Source organism: Chlorocebus sabaeus, chromosome 11 (genome assembly GCF_047675955.1).
Source record: "Chlorocebus sabaeus isolate Y175 chromosome 11, mChlSab1.0.hap1, whole genome shotgun sequence".
NCBI classification, from domain to species: domain Eukaryota; kingdom Metazoa; phylum Chordata; class Mammalia; order Primates; family Cercopithecidae; genus Chlorocebus; species Chlorocebus sabaeus.
Window position 1 is genome coordinate 38,649,855 of NC_132914.1, and position 22,378 is coordinate 38,672,232.

The window sequence follows — 22,378 nt, forward strand, 5'->3', positions numbered from 1 at the left end:
CCAAATAATTTAGCAAGTTAATGTTTTAATCTCTTTTCATGAATATACGACCGCTGATAGCCGATTGAAGCAAAAACTAGTTACTAAGCTGAAAATACTCAACCAATTGCTTAAAGTTTTTATTTTTATTTATTTTTTCCTTGAGGTGGAGTTTCACTCTTGTTGCCCAGGCTGGAGTGCCAATGATGCGATCTCAGCTCACTGCAACCTCCACCTCCTAGGTTCAAGTGATTCTCCTGCCTCAGCATCCCGAGTAGCTGGGATTACAGGCACCTGCCACCATGCCAGGCAGTTTTTAAAATATATTTTTAGTAGAGACGAGGTTTCACCATGCTGACTAGGCTGGTTTCGAACTCCCAGCCTCAAGTGATCCACCTGCCTTGGCCTCCCAAACTGCTGCTTAAAGATAATTTGAATCAAGCCTTGGTTCTTGGCTTGGAAATAAGCTAAGTGAATTTGTAGTCTTTCCTTTGTTTCTTGGTTGGCAAAGCACATTCTCAGGTCCAGGCTGAATGAAAGGTTATGAGAAATGTAACAGGCTTGGTTTTGGCTACAATGTGTAACACAGCTAGAAGTTGGCCTTGCCCAACAAGAAGAGAGTGGCTTTCCTTTCAGTTCTTCCCCCAGTGTTAATATTCAGCCTGCAATTTTCACTATCTAAGGATGTTTAAAAGATAGAATATTATGATCAGTGAACACATAAGGGTATGCCCAAGCTAAAGATGCAAGGTGTTAATTTGTCTAATTTGCCAAAAGGCATTTATTTAAATATTGTTGGATCTGTTTCGCTGAAATACTTGTGCATATTTTAAACTCATTTCAAGTGCTTTCTTTGTTTACTCAAACTAATTACTTCCATTTAATTAGGCTCCATGTTCCTAGCTCACTCAAGCTTTTCAGCGATATTACAATTTTGCTAATATGTAGAAAAATATTTTACAGTCTGGGAAGTGAAAGAGACTATCTGACTCAACTGATGTCACAGACTTATGCCACAATGTTTCCAGACGGCAAAAGTTTATGAGGTTCACTTGGGTGTGTCCATTCCCTTAGAGTTCAATTCTTGTCACGTTCTTTCCTTATACTTAGCTCTTTTGGAAGTGCTCAGGCTTTTATTTGATTATGTAAAAGATTTTCCTGTTCTGTTTGGCCTACTTCATTACTTAGTTTCACTTTACATGTCCTCATTTTTGAACTTGCTATTCTCTGTGGACAACTTTTGACATCTGCTTTTTGACATCTGCTTTTCTTTAATAATAAAAATGTTATGTTACTCAGACTATAATTTGCTCATGCTCCTTACTTTTACTATAGGAATTGCATGGGTATACCAAGGACATCATATGAACTTTTTTTCTCAAGTAACTGAAGTCTCATGGTCCTAACAGTCTCATGTCTCAATGGAATATTTTTGGATTCCATCTCTTCTATCTCTTGTTAAAAATGCTGTCACTGTCATTGTGTTTACTGTAAAACCAATAAATGTCAAGCTATAGCTATAACTGTATATGCACGGTTATAACTATTACTGTTTATAGCTGTAAGTCACAACTTTTTCTGTAGCTAAAAAAAGGAATGGATTTCTCCTGCCCAGAAGTATTTGAAGAAATTCTAGAACATGCATCTCCAGTTTATGCAATTCAAAAAAATATTTTCATGCTGTTGTTAAATGATTTCTTATTTAATCAGAAATTTATTGTTTGCCTATTTATTTGTAGCAAGACAGGTCAAAAGAGAGGGGGAAACTCAGAACATAGTGGCAAATGTTACTTTATCACATATGAATCTATATGTATTAAATGAGAAATATAGCATCTTATTTTGAAAAAGAGTTTAAAAGCATATTAAACATCTAGCACACCAATCCTCACTGGTTACTGAACAGCTAACAAAATCTCATCTTTCATACGGAAAGAAGGCTCAGAAGGTTATTAACCTCTATTATTAGTCTTCGCTAATTCTTCGGTTAGCTCCAAGGATTTAAAAGACAAAGTCTGGAGCTGTTCTCATCAATTCCAACTGATGCCATTTGGTGTCATAGAGAAGTACAAGCTTTCCAGGAACAAGGCTCAACTGGCAGCAAGGAATCATCAATGATGAATTTATAAAACCCACCCAAGCATCTGGTAGCAGCTTCAGGATAATGGCAGTAAGTAATATGCAGCCAGGTGACAGGATCTCTTTGCATTCCTAAGATTCAGAAGATGGTAAAGGAAGTGGAGTAAGGAGGGTTTGGAATGATGCCCTACTGCGTATTTTCAGGACGACTTGTCATGCTACACAATTTGAAGAGTCAAACTGGGAGGGGAGGCAATTTGGATCCAAAGGGTTCATTCAGGGTAAGTAGAAGGAAGCAGCCACTAAGATTTTATTTATATTTCGCTGCTTTCTTTCATCATCCTTCCCTTTAATTTTCCCTTCCAGGTTCCCAAATGATCACATTCCCGTCCCCAGTAGTAAAATGCCTGTGGAAGTAGAAGATGGATGCTGTGGCAACTGAACCTGGAGTCAGACTCAGAATCCCAGCTTCACTCGGGAGCAGGCCTTGCATGGCTGTTCAGGGGCTCCTTAAGAAGGCAGTGTCCTAAGGCGGGCGCTTGGCTTTTTCCCCATCTTTGCTGCTAGGTCGAGGATCGCGCCTTTCTAACTCACCTGATTTCTGGATCATGGTTTGAGAAGCCTAGCTCTGTGGATTTCCTAGTGTTATTTTCCTAATAGTGACTTTCTAAAGTAACAGTTTCCTAACTTCTGATTTTGTAGTTTTGATGTGAAAGAAACAAAAGTGCTTCTATTTCAAACATATTGGAGATAGACTTGACGCCGGGCGGGCCATGAGCATTCAGCGGAAAACCAGATAGACAAAAAGATTCTGCTCTCTCGAAGCTTACATTGTGGTGGATTTAAAAGTTGTTTCTCAACATTAGCGCTGTACTCATCATCAGCCCTACCCAGGGCGAGGAGCCTCGATGCTTGAAGTCCACTGTTCAGGCAAAGGAGAATACAGTGTTCCCAAGGACCATTGTAAGCTGGCGGCCAAAATTTGAAAGAACATAAATCGCAGGGCAGCGAAGGAGGCGGGGGTCTCTGGAGGTTACTTCTATTAGCGTCAATACGGGCAAAGTCAGGGGACCTAGCAGGAGCCTGAAAACTTCAAGCCAAACAAACTCTGAGATCACACCTCCCACCCGCCACCTCTCTCCGACTAGCCACGGCCGCCGCCGCGAGGAGGCTGCCCCGGGGGTGGGCCGGGGAAGGCAGGGGGGCTTGGAGAAGACGGACTCTGCTTTCACTCCCCCTTTCTTCCCCATCCCTAACATGGGCTTTGCCCTGGAGCGCTTCGCGGAAGCCGTGGACCCGGCTCTGGAGTGCAAGCTGTGCGGTCAGGTGCTTGAAGAGCCCCTGTGCACGCCGTGCGGGCACGTCTTTTGCGCCAGCTGCCTGCTGCCCTGGGCGGTGCGGCGGCGCCGGTGCCCTCTGCAGTGCCAGACCTTGGCGCCCGGCGAGCTGTACCGGGTGCTGCCGCTACGCAGCCTCATCCAGAAGCTGCGCGTCCAGTGCGACTACCGCGCCCGCGGCTGTGGCCACTCGGTCAGGCTGCAGGAGCTGGAGGCGCACGTCGAGCACTGCGACTTCGGCCCTGCCAGCCGCCTCCGCAGCCGCCCGAGCTGTGCTTCGGGGCTGGGCGGCGGGGAGGTGCCCGCGCGGGGGGGCTGCAGTCCTGCACCCGGAGCTGGCCGGGGCGGGGGCGCGCGCGGGGGGCCGCCGAGCGGCCGCTGTGGCCGCGGGCAGGGGCCCAGGCCTCGGGTCCTCGCCTGGAGGCGGCGCGAGAAGGCGCTGCTGGCGCAGCTCTGGGCGCTGCAGGGCGAGGTGCAGCTCACGGCGCGCAGGTACCAGGAGAAGTTCACCCAATACATGGCTCACGTCCGCAACTTCGCCGGCGACCTGGGTGGCGGCCACCGCAGGGTAAGCAAAGGGGGGTGGGCACCGCGGGCATGGTCGATTGGGGTGGGAAGAGGAACGGTTCTTTCTGACACTTCAGGATTCCTTTGGAATTAGGCATCCTTCCTCACTGTGCAGCAGGAAGCATCACACCCTGATCATTACTTTCCTGTCATTGTCTTTCGAATGGATTGTGATCGAAGTTAAGGATCGTCCCTTTTCTGCTTATATTACGATTGGAAAGAGTTAAACAGATTCGATTCTAACTTTGTGCCGGGAAAGTAGGAATTGGGAAAACTCGTTTTCCATCCAGACTCACTTTCTCCATCTTTCATCCTCCTGCCCACCGTCTCTGCCTATTTTCTGAACCCTTGTCCCGTGCCTGAAGCAAATCCGAGAAGGAAAGCCGGAAAGCACAGACTTTCCCCGCCCAGCCTTTCCTCTCCCGCGGACGCCAGCATCCCCGCGGCCCTGGCAGCCGCACACCTGGGACGGGTGTCAGTGCTGATGACACTTGCGCTGCCACTGCCTGAATCAACTGCCTTCTACTAAGTTGGGGACTGTGAGGCATGTGGGGGCCAGGACGGCCTCAGGAGCTGAGAGATGGGGTTTCTTAGACTTGCAGAGTTCTTTTCATCACTCTGACTTTCCCTAAATAAGCCTTCCTTGCCTCGGGATCTCATTACTGGTGGAGAGAGAGAGAGAGATTGAGATTGTGTGTGTGCGACCTGGGAAGTCCAGTCCGAGAGCCTCCATCTGTGGTCAGACCGGCCCTGCAAGCCCCCAGGCAGCGGCTGTTTCCCTTCTTTGTCTAAGCTTCTGGCCCCGAACTGCGCTCCTGGTCCGCCTGCCCGCTTTCAGACCGAATAAACAAGCCTCTTTGCAGCACCCCGTGTGAAGAGGCTTGTTTATAAAGCTGTAACTTCTCTCCTGGAGGACTTCTGCGCAGTGTTTGACATTGTTGGTCGCTGCCATGGTGAGCAGGCATTTAGCAGAATTTGCGATCCATTCAAGGAGCTGTTTTCATTCTTCAGCACTCCCGGGGAGGAGCAACCCAGAAAGATTCCCATTTGGGACTCGCTGCTGCATACTGCCTCCAACTCAGGCACTGAGTTTAGAAGCGCCCATCTTGAACCTAAAAGAGAACGTTGAAGTGAGAGGGACTAAAATGTTTCCACCTTGATGAATGGATGCACACTGTGTATGAAAAGACTGGTTCCAAGGATTCTTTCCCTAGTCCATATATGCATATACATACATGCATATACACAGGTAAATTTACAAAATGGGAGGACCCAGGGAAAAGCATAGATAGAAGCTTTGTATTACCAGTCCAGGTTCCAAGGTCTAGGAAACCGGTGGTTGGAGGAAAGGAGCAACAGTTAGAATAATATTACAGAAAAGTCCATGCAACAAGTCAAGCTATGATTCTGAGAAGTGAGAAAAACTGCCCATGATTTGCAGACTAGCCAAAACCCTCTATGTGTTTCTCAGAAATGTTTTTCTCCTACCAGTAGGGGCTGCTCTGTGCACTGCCTAGGAAAAGCTCCTGGGAAAATATGGTGATGCTGATAGTAGTGATGATGATGCATATGGAATGTTATCATTCAGAAATAATTTCCAAGTAAAGGTTAATAACATCTATAACCATGAATAAACCCACCTCGTCCAGCACTAATTCATCCAATGTTTAAGTTAGTCTTTACTAATAAACATTGTAGCTATAATTCTTATTTGTTTTACTATTATTTGGCCAGCAGGAAAAAACTGTATACTACTTTACCAAGCACAAACCCTTACTTTTTTATTCTGCAGGAATTATGCAAAACCAAGTAGGAATATAATTTAAAATTAGGACTACAGTAGCCTAACATATCCTGCATTACAACAGCGACATGAATATTATGACTAAAATTTATAAATAGTTCATGTTTCTTAAATTCCTTAAGACTTTACAAAATAAAAATTTTACACTATTGATAATTTATATTTTACTTTTCTGTAATGGAGGGAAAAATAAAGATACCTCCAAGGTTTAACCAGAAATCTGTTTTCAATTACAATGAAATCAGATTTAGATGCTGCATTAGGATAAAAGAGCTGCATGTCTCAAAATGCAAAGCCATTCAGTAATTTTTGAAAATAGGGGGTTTTTTTCCCCCTCACATGCACCGTTGTTCTTTTTCAAATACATACTTACAAAGTAAGTATAAGAAAATGTCAAACTTCTGCCACATTCAACCATTCTTAATTTTAAAGTTTTCCTCTTTTCACATGTCAGTTAACTTACGGTACATAAAAACTTATTGTAGCATTTATTTTTCTTTTATATTTTTACCTAGTCATTTTATACATTTTTTTTCTAGGATGGAGAACATAAGTCATTTACTATTGTGTTAGAAAGAGAATATGACACTTTGGGATTCAATATTATAGGAGGTCGACCAAATCAGGTAAAACACCTTGTTAATGCATTACTCATTCCTTATAACATAAGCATTAATAAACATTACTCGTTGCTTATAAAATAATAGAGGACTTAGCTTTCGTTTGTGGATTTTGAGTAAGAAAAATAGTGGTTTAATCTTTAAAATTATGCTTGTGATCAAATATCAGATTTCTTAATGCAAATATTCCAGTACCTGCCCAGATTTTATTTATTTATTTATTTAGCTAGTTAGTTATTTCATTTGTTTGTTTGTTTGAGACAGAGTCTTACTCTGTTGCCCAGGCTGGAATGCGGTGGTGCAATCTCGGCTCACTGCAACCTCTGCCTCCTAGGTTCAAGCGATTCTCCTGCTTCAGCCTCCCAAATAGCTGGGATTACAGGCACCTGCCACCATGCCCGGCAAATTTTTTATATTTTTAGTAGAAACAGGGTTTCGCCATGTTGGCCAGGCTGGTTTTGAATTCCTCACCCCAAGTGATCTACTCCCCCTCAGTCTCCCAATGTGCTAGGATTACAGGTGTGAGCCACCGCGCCTGGCCCTGATTTTATTATTTTTAAAATTTTTTAAAATTATTTCCTTTTTGAGATGGAGTCTCACTCTGCAGCCCAGGCTGCAGTGCAGTGGCATGATCTCAGCTCAATGCAATCACTGCCTCCAGTTCAAGTGATTATCCTGCCTCAACCTCCTGAGTAGCTGGGACCACAGGCATGTGCCACCACGCCCAGCTAATTTTTGTATTTGTGGTAGAGAAAATACAGAATGTTGGCAAAGCTGGTCCAGAACTCCTAACCTCAAGTGATCTGCCTGCATCACCTCCCAAAGTGCTGGGATTATAGGCTGGAGCCATTGCACCTGGTCTTTGTTTTTGAGAGAAACAAAAAACAACTGCTAGCAAACTTGGTTCTCTTTGCTACTTTAAAAGAAGAAAAGGAAAGTACATTTCACATTTTATCTAAATTATATTGTACTTTTGGAAAATTTCTTGAATAAACCTATTTCACAATACCATATGTAGGCAATTTCTATTTGATAACATTAGGCAATTGTACTGCCTGGTTAAATCTCCTATTTATTAAGTGAAATTACTCAGTTTGAAGATGCTAATACAGACTAGGAAGAAAGTAATATATATTGAATGAATGAATGAACAGTTGAAATAAGGGATGATTGAATTCAATAGGAAGTACCATGTTAAAGAAAAACAGTTGATTAGAAATATTTTTGGCTCCCCAAACCAAGTTCTTTGTTTGACTGCATGAATAATATTCTCTATGTTGATGCCAATTTTCAAAATGCATATTTTAAACTTACATAATATACTGTAGTTGCAAAGTTCTTTTATATCATTGAATTCCTGTGTCAACTTAATTTTCACCATAACTGGAAAAAGGTGGTTAAGTTTTAAAAAATGATGCTCTTTAATTTTCTCAATAAACTGCCATGAAATTTTTGCATCCTGCATTGCAGATGTTGTTCAAGGAAACTGTCTTAGTGTTGTTGGTCATATGCTCTGTTTAGGTAAGGATGGCAGTGACATATTTCTTCCTTGTGTTTAGTATTTTGAAAACCTAGCAACTAATGACTGCTGTGCTTCTCTTTTTAAAACAGTCCTCATTTATTAAGATGAAAGTCTTTTCATCATATCATTTTGGTTATCATTTTCCCTAAGGAATATTTTTATAGATTCTGTTTTGGTATTCGACATTTAGATGACATTGGACCTTTTTAAAAAGTCTCTTAAAATTCATGATAAGGACAGCTAAAGAGAAATAATTTTATTTAACCTGCCATGAAGTCAAATGACATTTAAAATTACATGATGTATTATTATAGGATGTTGGATATTTTCCCTAAATAAGCTTTGGCTTCTTGTGACTGTCTAAACTGTCCCATTTTTACCATATTGGCTATGTTTGAGGTTTAACTCACGAGTTACATTGCACCTGGAAATATGTAAAAATGAGCTTTGCATGGGCTCCCTTTTGCATAGGTTCCCTTGCAGTTTGGATGTGATCATTTGAGATTTTACACTTGAGTAAGCTACCAGTCTCTCCTGTGAATAGACACAGCTAGAGCTAGGTTTCTAAATCTGTCACATCAAAAAGCTAAATTATATTTCAAAACTCTGACCACATCTCAAACCAGTTATACAGTGGGAACCAGACACATGTTTTTTTCCTTCTTTAACCTTATCACCCTTTTACTTGCTGTATCTCTTTAGAAGTGAAATGTTTTATAAATAATACTTAAAAGCCAGTTTATTTCACCTTGTACATGCCCTTTCCCATAGCTTTTAATGTGAACTAAAAAATGTGAAGTTAATAGATAATCTTGTCAGAGACCCTGGACTCATTCATTAAAACTGCCATCTTGATTAATGACTAGTTGGTGTTAAGTAAGTTAAATTCTGTGCCAAATCCCCAGCTAAGAGAGTTGCAGATTTACAGAGTATTGGTAATGTTACATTTGGTAAATTGTCCTTAATAATATTTAAATTTTGCTTACGTCTCTCTTCTGTTAACGATTTTTTTAATAGAACAGTCAGGAAGGAACATCGACTGAAGGAATTTATGTTTCAAAAATTTTAGAAAATGGACCTGCTGACAGAGCAGATGGCCTGGAAATTCATGACAAAATCATTGAGGTAAGACAATGATAAAACATGTATATGATCCTTGCAAGAAAGATTTGGATATTTTAAGTTTCCAAACTTATCACTTTACTTTGGTGTAGTGCTTATTAGAATATACATTCGTAGTAGCAGTAAAGGCATTATCGTTTTTACTTTCTTACAAAAAATGTAAAAGTCACTGGGAGAGATGGTTCATACCTATAATCCCAGCACTTTTGGTGGCTGAGGCAGGAGGACCACTCGAGCTCAGGAGTTCGAGACCTGACTGGGCAACACAGTGAGACCTCATCTCTACCAAAACACAAAACAAAAAAATTAGCTGGGCTTGGTGGCACATACCTACAGTCTCAGCTACTCAGGAGGCTGAGGTGGGCAGATCACTCGATGTTAAACCCAGGAGGTCAAGGCTGTGGTGAGCTGTGTGTGGGCCACTGCTCTCTAGCCTAGGCAACAGAGCAAGACGCTGTCTCAAAAAAGATGTAAAACTCTATTATGATTCTATATAATTTATTGGATATTGTGATGAAAGAATACAATACCTGGAGTTTCCAAATGTGTTAATGAATACCTCTGTTTTAATAACTTGTGTTTCCCATGAACTATGATGTCACTTGCTTATTAAAGGATTATTATAACATTTCAAAAAAGGATGATAAATCTCTGTAATTTAACTAATTACAAATTAAATTTGTAATTAATATTTTATATAGAGAGTTTGGAAGAAATTATACAATACCTGTAATATTTCTTAGTGTAATAATATGGCTACCTGGTTCATGTCATTATCTTTTATATGAAAGAAAAGGGGAAATACCTTTTTTTCTCTTTGCTGTGAAAATCTGGTGAGAACTCTTTGTATGTTGTAACTGTATTGTTCTATTCGGGGGTGATAAAGTGAGCACCTATATGCTAGTAAAATTGGGTTATGATAATGAAATTTTATGTCCCTGCCATCTGCCATCTCTGTCCTTTTGACATTTTATTAACTGGTTAAGACAATATTAGTTGCTGTTACCAAAAATGGTTAAGATACTTTTATCAGTGAGTATTTCCAATGTATTAGTAAAGGTACAAATAGGAATTTGGAAGGTTTACTTGACTCCACTATTCTTTTTAAAAATTCTGTTCATTCTAGGCTATATAATCACTAGTGCTATCTTTCTGAATATTTATATAAACTATCATGATGGAGGCAGATTTTCTGTATTAAATTTTGAATAAAGTTTTAGATTTTCATTAATCGTCTGTGCACTAAACAAAGTTGAATTTTTACTGAATTGACATAGAATAAGGGTGAAGAATATAGAACAGCCAATAGTTTTCTGTTTTGGGAAAAAAGATCACAACATTTATAAATTAACTGACTAGACAATTTAGAAAAAAAAGAGTTGTCTTTTGCCAAAAAAACAAACAAAACAAAACAAAAAAAAAACTGTGATTTATATCTAAAAAGGTCTCTTGTATCAAGATTTTATTCTTCCATTTTTGTTGCCAAGAAAGTGCAGACCTACTTTTGCTGTTGCTATCCAGTTCGTCTTGACAATTTGCCTGGTGGAAACATTCACATACGGTAGCTTCTAAAGTTAGAATGTGCGCAGTATGATCTAAAGGGCAACATAATTTAAACAGAAGATTGTCCCTATTACTTTCTGCATTATCTCAAAAACATATTAAGTTGTCCAGTTACCAGTGGAAAGTAAAGTCTTATATTTGATATTACTAGAAGAACTGACGGAACTGAATACATATATTGTTACACACACACAAACACACAGACACAACAGAAATATGTGTTGGCAATTTAAAAACTTATGCTAGCTAGGTGACAATATTATGTATGCTTCATTAATGTTACATTAAAAGAGAAAAAGAATTTTTTTATGTTGTCATACAACAATTTGGTTACAAACCTAATGGTTTTTTTAAAGAGGTAATTTTATAAAACTATGGTTGAAAAAATCCAGTGCATCTAGACACCTATATAGTACTGTTACTAATATATGTCAACTTAATCTTCTTTAAACCCTGTATGATAAAAAGTAAAGAGATCAACCATAGAAATTCAAGTGAAATTTAACTAGCTGTGGTATTATTATTCACTTTGATTTGCATATATTAGCAGTTAATGACCAGAGCTTGAAATTTGTCTCAATGATACAGATTTTTCAATGTGTCTTTTATACCAGGGTACACTGATTTTATGTATACATGCTATAGTTCTAGACTGGATCAATGTGACCACATTTGCAGTTAAGAAATGGATTAGATGATGTGCATATTTCTAGAATGTTGCGTGTTAAATAGCATGAAATATTTTAGAAAGAAGATTATTAGAAATAAATCACTCTTGCTTAGTTGTTCAGTGATGCTGTCAGCTTTTTGAGTGAATAGATATTTGTGCGACTTTGATATCTAGTTAAACAAATAGTGTGTTTCTTCTTGTGTGTATATGTATGTTGTAAAAGAACTCTGTGTAATCATTAAAGTTAGAAATATTTGATGCTTACCAGTTATTTTAGTTTCTCTGTCATTATGATATCAGTCAACTTTAAGCAGTTTTTAGCTAATGGAAAATTGAGAAGAAATCTATCAGTTTAAAATGTGCAGATGCATATTTTAAAACAGATTTTTAAAGTAAAGATAATAATTTCTTTTCTGTTTCGTGATCAATGATTTGTTCATTGAACAAATTTAATGGATCAATTTTTGAATTTCAAATGGTCATGCTGATTTAAACCTGGTGCAACAAATAAGTTTGTTAACAATGTAAAGAGTACAAACTAGTTCACATATTATAAAATTATCCATATGACTTATGCATAATCTGACACATTACTAAATGCTTTGAATTTACTGATATATAACTGAAATAAAAAATAAAACAATAAGAGATTCTATGGTTTATATATAGTCAAGATATGCTCAAAAATATTTTGTGTAGCTAATTGCTTGATGCACACATACAAGTTGATGAATTATTTTAAAAAAACAATAAAATTTTCCAAAGTTATTCACGTAAATGAGGAAGTAGATATGTTAAAGGTTTTGTTCTGTTGATGGTTAAAAATATTTTATAAACTGTAATAAATATATTAATTATAATAGTTTGGTACAGTTCAACAAAGGCTAGTAAAGTATTATTTTTTAATATTCTGCATTTTATTGATAAAATTCAAGAATAATAAAAGAATAAAAATCACTGTCATTAGGTAAATCTATGTCATGTGTTTCACATAATATAAGGCAAGTTAATTTTTGGAGTCGGTCTCCACAAGCAACTATGTTAACCAGTTTCTAGCTATTTCCACATTCATATTTGTTAAACTATTTATGCTTGTAAATTTTAAAAAATCAGTTGTGATATTTGAGTTATACTAGATGTCAAAATATCACTGGAGACTGAAAAGGCAGAAGATATTGTTGAAGGCGTTTTGAAACATCACAGAAATTCACATATGCCAATAATTCATCACAGTATACAGCGAATGAAAGTAGGCTGTTTTTCATTCTTTCAAGAATCAAAAGAATCACAGAAAATCCCTGATCCTATCGAAGAGTTGGGCACAATTCTGGAAGAGCGCATGACCGTTAATGTAGTTCTCATGATGTTAGGATGCCTAAGTGGTATGTGGGAGGGAGTTGAGAAACAAAGTTCACTGTTGCTTTTAGCATCGATTCCTCTATTCTTTCTTTCTTTCTTCTTCTTTTTTTTTTTTTTTTTTTTCTTTTTTGAGACAGGATCTTGCTCTGTCACCTAGGCTGGAATGCAGTGGCATGATCATAACTTACTGCAGCCTCTACCTCTGGGACTCAAGGGGTCCTCCAGCCTAAGCCTCCCAAGTACCTGGGACTACAGGTGCACCCCACCACACCTGGATAATTTTTTAAAGAATTGTCTGTAGAGATGGGGTTCCACCACGTTGCCTAGGCTGGTCTTGAACACCTGGGCTCAAGCGACCTGTCCACCTTGACCTCCTGAAATGCTGGGATTACAGGCGTGAGCCATGGTGCCCAGTCTCTCTCCTATTTTTATGATGCTGATAGCAGGCAATGCAACTGTAACTCCAACTCCAGAGTGGGAAAGGGTGGATAATCACTCATGGCTCTTTGTTTACACTTTCTTCTCCCAGCACTCCACTAACCCCTGCAGCTCCAGGCCAATGCTGTTTGACAGGGAAGTGCTGGAGGCACAGTGCTTCTCTCAACTTCTGGAGACCAGAGTGGGGCTGAAGGTCTGTGGAATCTTTGAGATGAATAGGTCGGAGCACAAAGCAGAGGATTATTTTTTAGTGCATATATTAAAATCTTTTTATTCTATTTTTTACCTTGAAATTCATAATGCAATGCAGCATAAAAAGCATTTTCCTTTTCTTTAGAAATAGTTCCCACATTGAAGTGTCAGTGTAGCACTTTCCATTAAGTGCTAAGTTTATTACCAGAAGAAAGAGTTTCACAAATCAGAAACTTTTTAACTAACGCCAGACTGCTAACTTCACTTTCTTTTATTTCTGTAATATTATACCTCTGCATTCTCTGTGGTCACTGTCTGTACTGCTAAAATGAAAATCTTCGGTAGTTGCTTGTTTATTTAGCTAACACTCTGCATAGTCAGATTGTAGCTGTTAAAGCAGGAAAATTAATTGCAGTTCAGAGCTAAACATTTAGGAATGTTATTGAATCAGATCTACAAGGTGCTACCTCTGTATATACCTAATGAAGCACTATACCTTACTATCTCACAAAGCAATGGTGCTAAATTTGTTGATGCATAAGAAGCATTTACAAGTTTTTATAGGTTGCCTATAAATCTGCTGGGCAGTTAGTTTTTTGACAAATTTATGTCTAATGCAAACAGCTAAATATCACTAATCATAGAGAAATGCAAATTAAAATCACAGTGAGATACCGTCTTACATCAGTCAGAAAATGGTTATTAATAAAAAGTCAAAAAACAACGGATGTTGGTGAAAATGCAGAGAAAAGAGAGCACTTATACACTATTGGTTGGAATGGAAATTAGTGCAACTCCTATGGAAAACACTATGGAGATTTCCCAAAGGACTAAAAATAAAACTACCATTTGATTTAGCAGTCACACTACTGGGTATCTACCCAAAGGAACAAAATCATAATAGAAAAAGACACCTGCAGTTGTATGGTTATTGAAGCACCATTCGCAATAGCAAAGTCATGGAATCAACCTACATGTTCATCAGTGGATGACTGGATAAAGAAAATATGGTGTGCATATATACACCACAGAATACTGTGCCACCATAAAAAAAAGAATGATATTGTGTGTTTTGCAGCAACGCAGATGGAACCAGAGGCCATTACCTTAGATGAAATCACTCAGACACTGAAAGTCAAATTCCACATATTCTCATTTATGAGTGGGAATCAAACAATGTGTACACATGGACATAGAGAGCAGAATAATAGACATTTAAGATGTGGAAGGGTGGGAGGAGGGAAGTGGATTGAGGGCTGATAATTACTTAGTGGGTACAATGCATCTTATTCAGGTGACGGTTACCTAAAAGCCCAGACTTCACCATGATGCAATATATCCATATAAAAAACCCTGCATTTGTGCCCCCTAAAACTATAAAAATAACAAATACATTTTTAAAAGAGTGTAAATGGACATTACTACCTTGCCTTAATGAAGTGACACTGTAGATTTATTCAGTGTCCCTGTCCTCCTAGAAGTTAGTTTAATTCATGATTACAAATCATTACATTGGGTAGGGAAACAGTAGAATCTGTGGATGGAGGCAGCCTCATAGTTTCAGGAAAGGATGCAGGCGTTAAACTGGATTTTGGCCCTGAATTTGTGTCACATTATCACTCAAAGATTTCTCAACTTTTCCATTTCTCAGTTTCTCTCCTGTAAGTATAAGTGTCATCATAGACAGTCCCTCAGATTTTCCAACTAGGTGGTCATCATGGTTTTGCCACACCACTGAGGTTTTATTATTAATAAACATAGTTTTATGTCAGCCTACAAAAAAAGACTGGAAAGATCCTTATACTATTGAGTGTATTAAGCACTGTTCTATCCATTTTAAACTTCTAAGACTTGAACTTTTGTTTGACTTGTTAGTGCTAAACTCCTGAGAAGGGAAACAGGGCCACCTTTTTTTTACTGTGCAGCTTGCACATGGCACAGCTGGATTTGGTGTCCCTCTCTGAAGGTCTCAATGTGGTTCCTATTCTCGTCATCATTCCGTGCTATAAAAATCTCATCAGAACACCTGTAACATTATTTGATTCATTTTAAATTGTGATCCAAAGTTGCTTTTAGGTAAAATTCCAAATTGGGGCCTTAATGTACTGATTTTTGCCCTTTTCTTCCTTTCAATCATCCTGAGCACCTGGCACCTCCTTTCTCTCTTTCTTATTCCCCCGCAACATTTCTTGTCAGGAAAGAAGGTCCTTACATTCACTTGCACCATTTGAGCCATATACATTTGTTCCATCATCGTATCCAAACTTTAACTAGAGATGATGCCTTAATGACACCTAAGCTTTTATCATTTTCACCTGGGCCTGCACTGTAGCTTCTTGATGAAGCTTTCCTTCCTTCCAGCCTCTGCTATCTATAACTCCACTTGTTTTCTACCCTCAGCAAAACTTGTCATTGTTTTGCTCCTTTGCTTAGGGGCCTTTATTGGCATTATATTTTCAATAGGTTAAATCCAGGTTTTTTTCGTGAAGCAAAAATAGCCCTTTGAAACCCTTACTTTCTTTGCGCAATTTTTTTTAACACAACCTCTACTGTTGTCTCATGAAACTCCACCCTTTTCCTATCAACAGGCCTCTCTACTTTTATTTGTTGCTTTCTGTCTAACTGGTATTCTGTGCCATGGCCTTCTGTAGCTGACAGACTCCTTTGCATCCTCAAAAATCCTCTACTCCTGGAAGCCCTTTGCAATCCACTAAGCAATACTATCTTTTCTTCTCCATTATTAATAGATCTTTATACCTCTCACTTTCATAGCATTTTCATGTATTATGGTATATATTTATTCTTTGATGTTCTTTTCCCCCAACAAATGTATGGGTTTCTTAGAAGTGGTTTTAGTATTTTATTGAACCTACTATCTTCACCATCTGTTTTGCTCTCAGCATTGTGCCTGGGAAACTTCAGACATTCTGTGAATTTTCTTTGAATGATGGACTAAATGAATGGATGAATCTCAAGGTCAAGGTTTTAGGCATTATGGTATGGATCCAAGAGTTTTTCAACATCCCTAACATTTTTCCAGGTGGGCAGTCCCCAAAGGCTCTCCTGTAACATTTGATTCCTTCTCACCATATATTTATTACTAGATAATCAGAAGTTGAAAGATTATTGTTTCTTAAGTTGTGAGACCTTGAAAATCTAGCCACAATGGATCAAAGCAATTGTACCTTTCTAGACTATTTCTTATAGCCTATAAATCAAGAAAGAACCCAAGTCTACAAGGCAATGTTTTAAATTCTGTTCATGTAAATGCTTGAATTGGATCTAAAGACATGTGTGCTCACCTTCACCCTCCTGCAGAATGTTAGTTATTGAACTTGAACAACCCTGGTAAAGCTGCCTGAATTTACATGCTTGTCTGCAAAGCAGATGTGCAGAGAATGGCACTGGACCAAATATGAAATTGAACAAAAACATGATTGACTGCAGAGGAACTAAAAAGATGAAAGATATTTTCAATGTTTCCAAGCCTTGTAAATGGTCTGGTGAAAAGACCAAAAGAGCTGGAAGCTTCCTAGAGCACTGGGGATGGCACAGGAGCCTCTTTGAAGTCCTCTTGGGGAGAGCTGCTTGAAATAATTACCAGTAGCCCCAGCTGTGAGGCATTCTGAAGAAGCTTAAAGCACAGCTCACTGAGCTTGATGCTGGGAACTTTTTAAGGCAAATTTAGGAAGATTGTACTTTCATAAGTACATGCTGTTGTATTCCTAGTAGATTTTAGTGTTTCTACAAAGAGATAGGAATAGAAACTTTCCCAGTCTTTTCTAAAAATTATTGTTCTTCCCAATGTCTTGAGAAAGTGTCACAAAGGAGAGAAAGGCGACTGACATGGATTGGGTGGATTTGGTGCCTGATCCTCTTAAGCTTATGAATTATTAGAGCCACATCACAGTCCCATGGCTTTATAGACAGTACTTTTAATTAGCTTTGCTCTTCTTTCTTAAGAAGATAACAGTGTTCTTAAAAAGAATGTATCACTTCTTTTACAATCAGCAACTCAGAGGTGATTCATTGTTATCTTCATATCAAAAACACCCCAAAGAATAGACATTATTCATTATGTGGTTTTGAATATTTTAAACAATTTTGTATTGCTGTAAAAGTAGAGCAATAAATCTGTAATTTATTAGATTAGATGAGCAACTGACTATTCTGCTTAAAGAAATAAATATTTTTCATAATTTAGTGTATGATGCAATGTGGTATAGAATACCTAACAAAATATATAATGTTAAATGAAAATATTGTTATTTTTTGTAAAATTAGGTGATTTGATGTTTTATTTACATAATGTATTACACTGAAGCTAAGGGAAACAATAGATTTACTCTATGAAATTATATTTCAGAAAAAAATAGTTAACAAACATTTGTTAGTTATAGAAAAGGTAGTTTTCACAGTGAAATTTGCTACAAACATGATTCATGAAGTACATAAACACATGTTTAAATGATAATAGGCTTTTGTTGCTGAAGGTTGAAAAAAAGCCTGTTATTGATTGGAAGTACCTTAAAGAGCTTATAATCAAGATGGGAAGATAGTTGTACATTAATTAAACAAGCAACAAGAAAACAAAACAACAACAACAAAAGAAACACAGAATGAGTGATTGGTATAGAATTACTACCAAGAAGACTTCTTTGGTATTCTGGTAGCCTAAGAGCTTTAAGCTTTAAGGGGGAATGGTACTTGAAAGGACTCTTACAGGAAAAGTCAGAGAGGGATTAGGAGGTGAGAGAGGGTAGAATAAGAGCTTTCCATATTTAGGAAGAATGCCATGAATCAAAGACAAGGTAGAACTTGTGTGTCTTGCTTGGCAGCCATTTGATCGATTAACCTGAAAAACATTATTATAGCTAATACTTATTGGTTATTATACGTCAAGCATTCTTTAGGATTTTTTACAGGTATTAATTCATTTTATCTCCACAGAACTCTATGAGGTTGGTACTGTAGGTATTAATGGTGTCCCATTTTTCAGATGAGAAGACTGAGGCACAGAGAGATCAAGTAATTTGCCAAGGTGATAGAGTAAGAGCTCCTGTATCTGTGCCCTCAACCATTGCTTAATACTACCTATTACTAAGAATTACATAAGTGATTCATGGTAGGTAATCTATGAAAAGTTTGTTGAAGCCAGACTTTGAAGAAATTAGGGGAAGGCCTTGCATGCTTGGCTAAGGAGTTTGCATTTTATGGTATAGGCAACAAGGAGTCAGTGATAAGGTTTGAGCAGGGGAATGACATGAGCAAAGCAATGATTGAAAGATTAAATTCCAAGATAAATTTCACTGGGGTATATAAATAACTTGAAAAGTGAAAGAACTTGAGATGGGACGCTAATGGTTGGGTATCACAGTTGTCCTTATATGAGGCAGTAAGGGCTTGTAGCAAATAAATACAATAGAAAAGTACCAGAAGGTACTGATAGCCTAGTTATCTTATTCACTACACTTATCTTGAACATTTTCCCTTGTCTTCACTTTCCAACAGTATGCTTATCATCATCTTATATCAAGAATTTAGTCCACTACAACAGAGGTTATATATCCTTTCTTTTATTCTCTTCATTGCAGACGGTGTCATGATGTTTAGTATAAATAGACTATGGAAATATATCCCCTATGTCTATTAGGAAGTCATTTGATGGTATTGGTTCAAAGAGGTCCTCTAAAAAGCCTTGAGAGAAAGGAAGAGAGACAAAAGTCTTGATGGGTTACCCTTTGGACAGGAGAGTTCCTTAAGAAGAACTAGGGTGTTCAAGCATTGTTTTCTACTGCAGGCTTTTTAGAAAAGATCCTGCAGTAATAAGATGGGTGTTGGAAGTACTAGGCCAGTTGGAGCCTGTATTAGTCCATTCTCACACTGCTATAAAGAACTGCCCTAGACTGGGTAATTTAGAAAGGAAAGAGGTTTAATTGACTCAAAGTTCTATGTGGCTGGGGAGGCCTCAGGAAACTTACAATGATAACCAAAGGTAAAAGGGAAGCAAGGTACCTTCTTCACAAGGCAGCAGGAGGGAGAGTAAATGCAGAAGGAAATACCAAACACTTATAAAACCTTCAAATCTTGTGAGAACTCACTATCAGGAGAACAGCATGGGGGAAACACCTGTGATTCAGTTACCTTCACCTGGTCTCTCCCTTGACATGTGGGGATTATGGGGATTACAATTCAGAATGAGATTTTGGGTAGGGACACAGTCAAAACATATCAGAGCCTGTTCACCTTTTAAACTTGATTTGATATATTTAGAAGTACTATTGACACTGGAGCTTTTGTTCAGACAAAATTTTCTCTCAATCAAATATGTCAACTTCCCTCTCCTAGAATATAGCAATTTACTTCATATGGTTTCTTACCCACCATTTCTGTGCTCTGTCAAATCCGTCTCTACGCCAGTGCTACTTGAACTATTTGTGGTAAAAGACATTTAATTATTTTATTTTATTTTTATGAATCGTACACTATAAGATAAAAATGTATTACTAGAAGAAAATGAAATAAAATGAGACAAAATACTACCAGGCCCATTTTTATTATGTATTTATTATTATTAGGTTCATCAGACATACGTGTGTCCTACCAAGTTAACATAAATGATTCTAAGTTCTTGTACTCTGTTTCTGTACTTATCCTATCATAGATTAGTAAGAAATTGTTCGTGACCTAGCACTGGTCTTTGGTCCTTGTCCACTCTAAGTAACAATGCCTCTCACAGCATCCAGAGAGATCATTTATGAATGCAAATTACATCTTATGATCCTTCTGTCTATAATTCCTGAAAACCTTCCCTGCGCATGGGATAAAATGCAAGGTTCTTAAGCTATTCAATGAGGTCCTGCCTCCTCTGGCACTCATCTATAAATCCAGTTCCTTTGTCCACCCTCCTCTTAGCTCACGTTCTTCAAGCTACATTGACTTTCTCTTTCAGTTCCAGAATGCGCTCAGCACTTTCCCGTCTCAAGGACTTCTCACTGGAAGTCTCTTTCCCCTCCTTTAACCTCATTAACTTCTACTCATAGCCTCATTCCTTCTACTCAGCTCAAATATCACTGTTGCAGACAAGCCTTCTCTGACTTTCATGTTTAAACTCTAATCCCACGTGATGCTCTTTCATATTGCCTTCTCCTGGCAATATCACAATTAGAAATTACCTGTTTCTTTTTAGGTAAATGTTTACAGAAGAGTCACAGATCATAAGTGTCTAGTGCAATCAAAGATCAGAAAGTGAACTTATGCACGAGGCCAGCACCCAGATCAAGAAACGGAGCATAGCAGGCATTCCCAAAACCTTCCCTTCTTCCCCTGTTCCTTCATTACCTTCTTCTACATTTTGCCTATTTTTGACTTTTATATAAATAGAATCACACAATAGCTATTCTTTACAGTTCAACTTCTTTTATTCAACACTATGTTTGTGATGTCCACTCCCATTGCTGCCTGTAATTGTTCATTCTTATAGGTGTGTAGCATTGTAGCATTTCACTGTATGACTATACCACAACTTAATTATCAATTTTACCTTCAATGGAATTGTCAGTTCTAGGCTATTACAACAGTAGTGCTCTGAACATTCTTGTTTTGTGGACTCATGCATGCATTTATGATACACACACACAAACACATTTACGGGTATATTTGCAGGGTCAGAGGACATATAAATGTTCAGCTTTAGTCATTACTTCCATACAGATGTTTCAAATGGTTGTAGCAATTTAGATTCTCATCAGCAGTGTCTTAGAGTTTCCTTTAGTCCACATACTTGCAAAAGCTTGGTATTGTGTGTTTTTTAAAATTTCATCCATCTGGTGAAATGGTGTATGCAGATGATTCTGGCCTTTCCTTGATGTCTAATGAAGTTAAATAAATCTTTGGATGTGTATTGGTCATTTCAGTCTCCTGTTTTATTAAGTACCATGATGAGCTTAGAAATCCTGCCTTTTGCTGTGCCTTCAACACCCAGTGGCACTCAGCAAGCACTCAGCTATTTGATGAATACATTAGTACTACTAACTACAAAGATAAAGCAAATCTAGCCCTGCTATTAAAAGTCTGTGCCTGACATATATGAGGTGTGCAATAAACATGCACTAAATGCATAAATAAAAGTGTTCTAAGTTTCTTTTAAATACACATCTATCACAAAGCAATTAAATACTTCCTATCTTACCTGGTTTTCTCTCAGAGAAAGAGAAGTAATTCTGCGTTTCTTTTGACATCGCATTTGATCATCTTGGCAAGCTCAATTTTTAATGTTATTCTTTTTGAAGGACCAGTCTTACACTGTCTATTTCCCTTCACAATTCTTTGTTATAGTGTCACAAAGATTAATATGATCCCTAAACTAATACTTTCGGCCTAGATACACTGTGTTACAAATCCTTTCACTTTTTCTGAATGTGTGGGTGTTATTTTTTAAGAGACGTAATTCTTTTCAACAGATAAGGATGATCAAAGAAGAAAAATTCTTTGTTTTTCTTCTTATCTGAACTTTCACTTAGAGGACGTTTCTTTTTGTAACACAGAACTTTGTAATGCATATCTTTTCTGAGACAGGTATAATTTTTTTTTTTTTGATCCAAATTAAAATTCGGTAATGTTACATTCTACTGATTCAGAATTAAGTCATTGAGGCATACTTAGTTAACCCTAAGATAAAGTTAGATTCCCAGACATACAGCTGGCAAGATAGAATTTTAGAGCTGAAAAAATTGGTTGACTCAAAATTATCTAATAAACAATTGAAAAATAATTTTCATGTAATTTTCATACAAAAATGTTATATTTTACACATTATGCATTTAATATTATTCTAGGCATATTTTATATAATTAAATATTTTATAATGTGGGATCATGAGCTGCCATATAAATTGTCTCACTGTAGTTCATAAATATATGTCTCATTCAGGGAGTACTCATAAAACATACCTCAACACATAATATAAATTATATGCCAAATGGCTGTTATATTCAATCAGAATAGTAAGGACGATGATGGTTATAAAATAGTTAACATGTGTAAACTCCTTATTGTGTGCCAAACTGTGCAAACAGCTCTATGTAATAAACACCTTGGTGCAATTAAAGGATTCTAGTGAATAAC

The 22,378-nt window shown here is 37.8% G+C and overlaps 1 protein-coding gene across 1 annotated transcript in view; it reads left to right on the forward strand.

Moving 5' to 3' along the window:
* The first annotated feature begins 3,171 nt into the window (after window positions 1-3,171).
* The window catches only part of PDZRN4 (PDZ domain containing ring finger 4), a 412,077-nt gene continuing 392,870 nt past the window's right edge, over window positions 3,172-22,378 (forward strand). Inside the window, exons 1-3 of the mRNA XM_008002895.3 lie at window positions 3,172-3,963; window positions 6,306-6,392; window positions 8,926-9,033. Coding sequence (XP_008001086.2) covers window positions 3,316-3,963; window positions 6,306-6,392; window positions 8,926-9,033 — 843 coding nt within the window. The 5' untranslated portion in view covers window positions 3,172-3,315. The remainder of the gene's footprint in view (window positions 3,964-6,305; window positions 6,393-8,925; window positions 9,034-22,378) is intronic.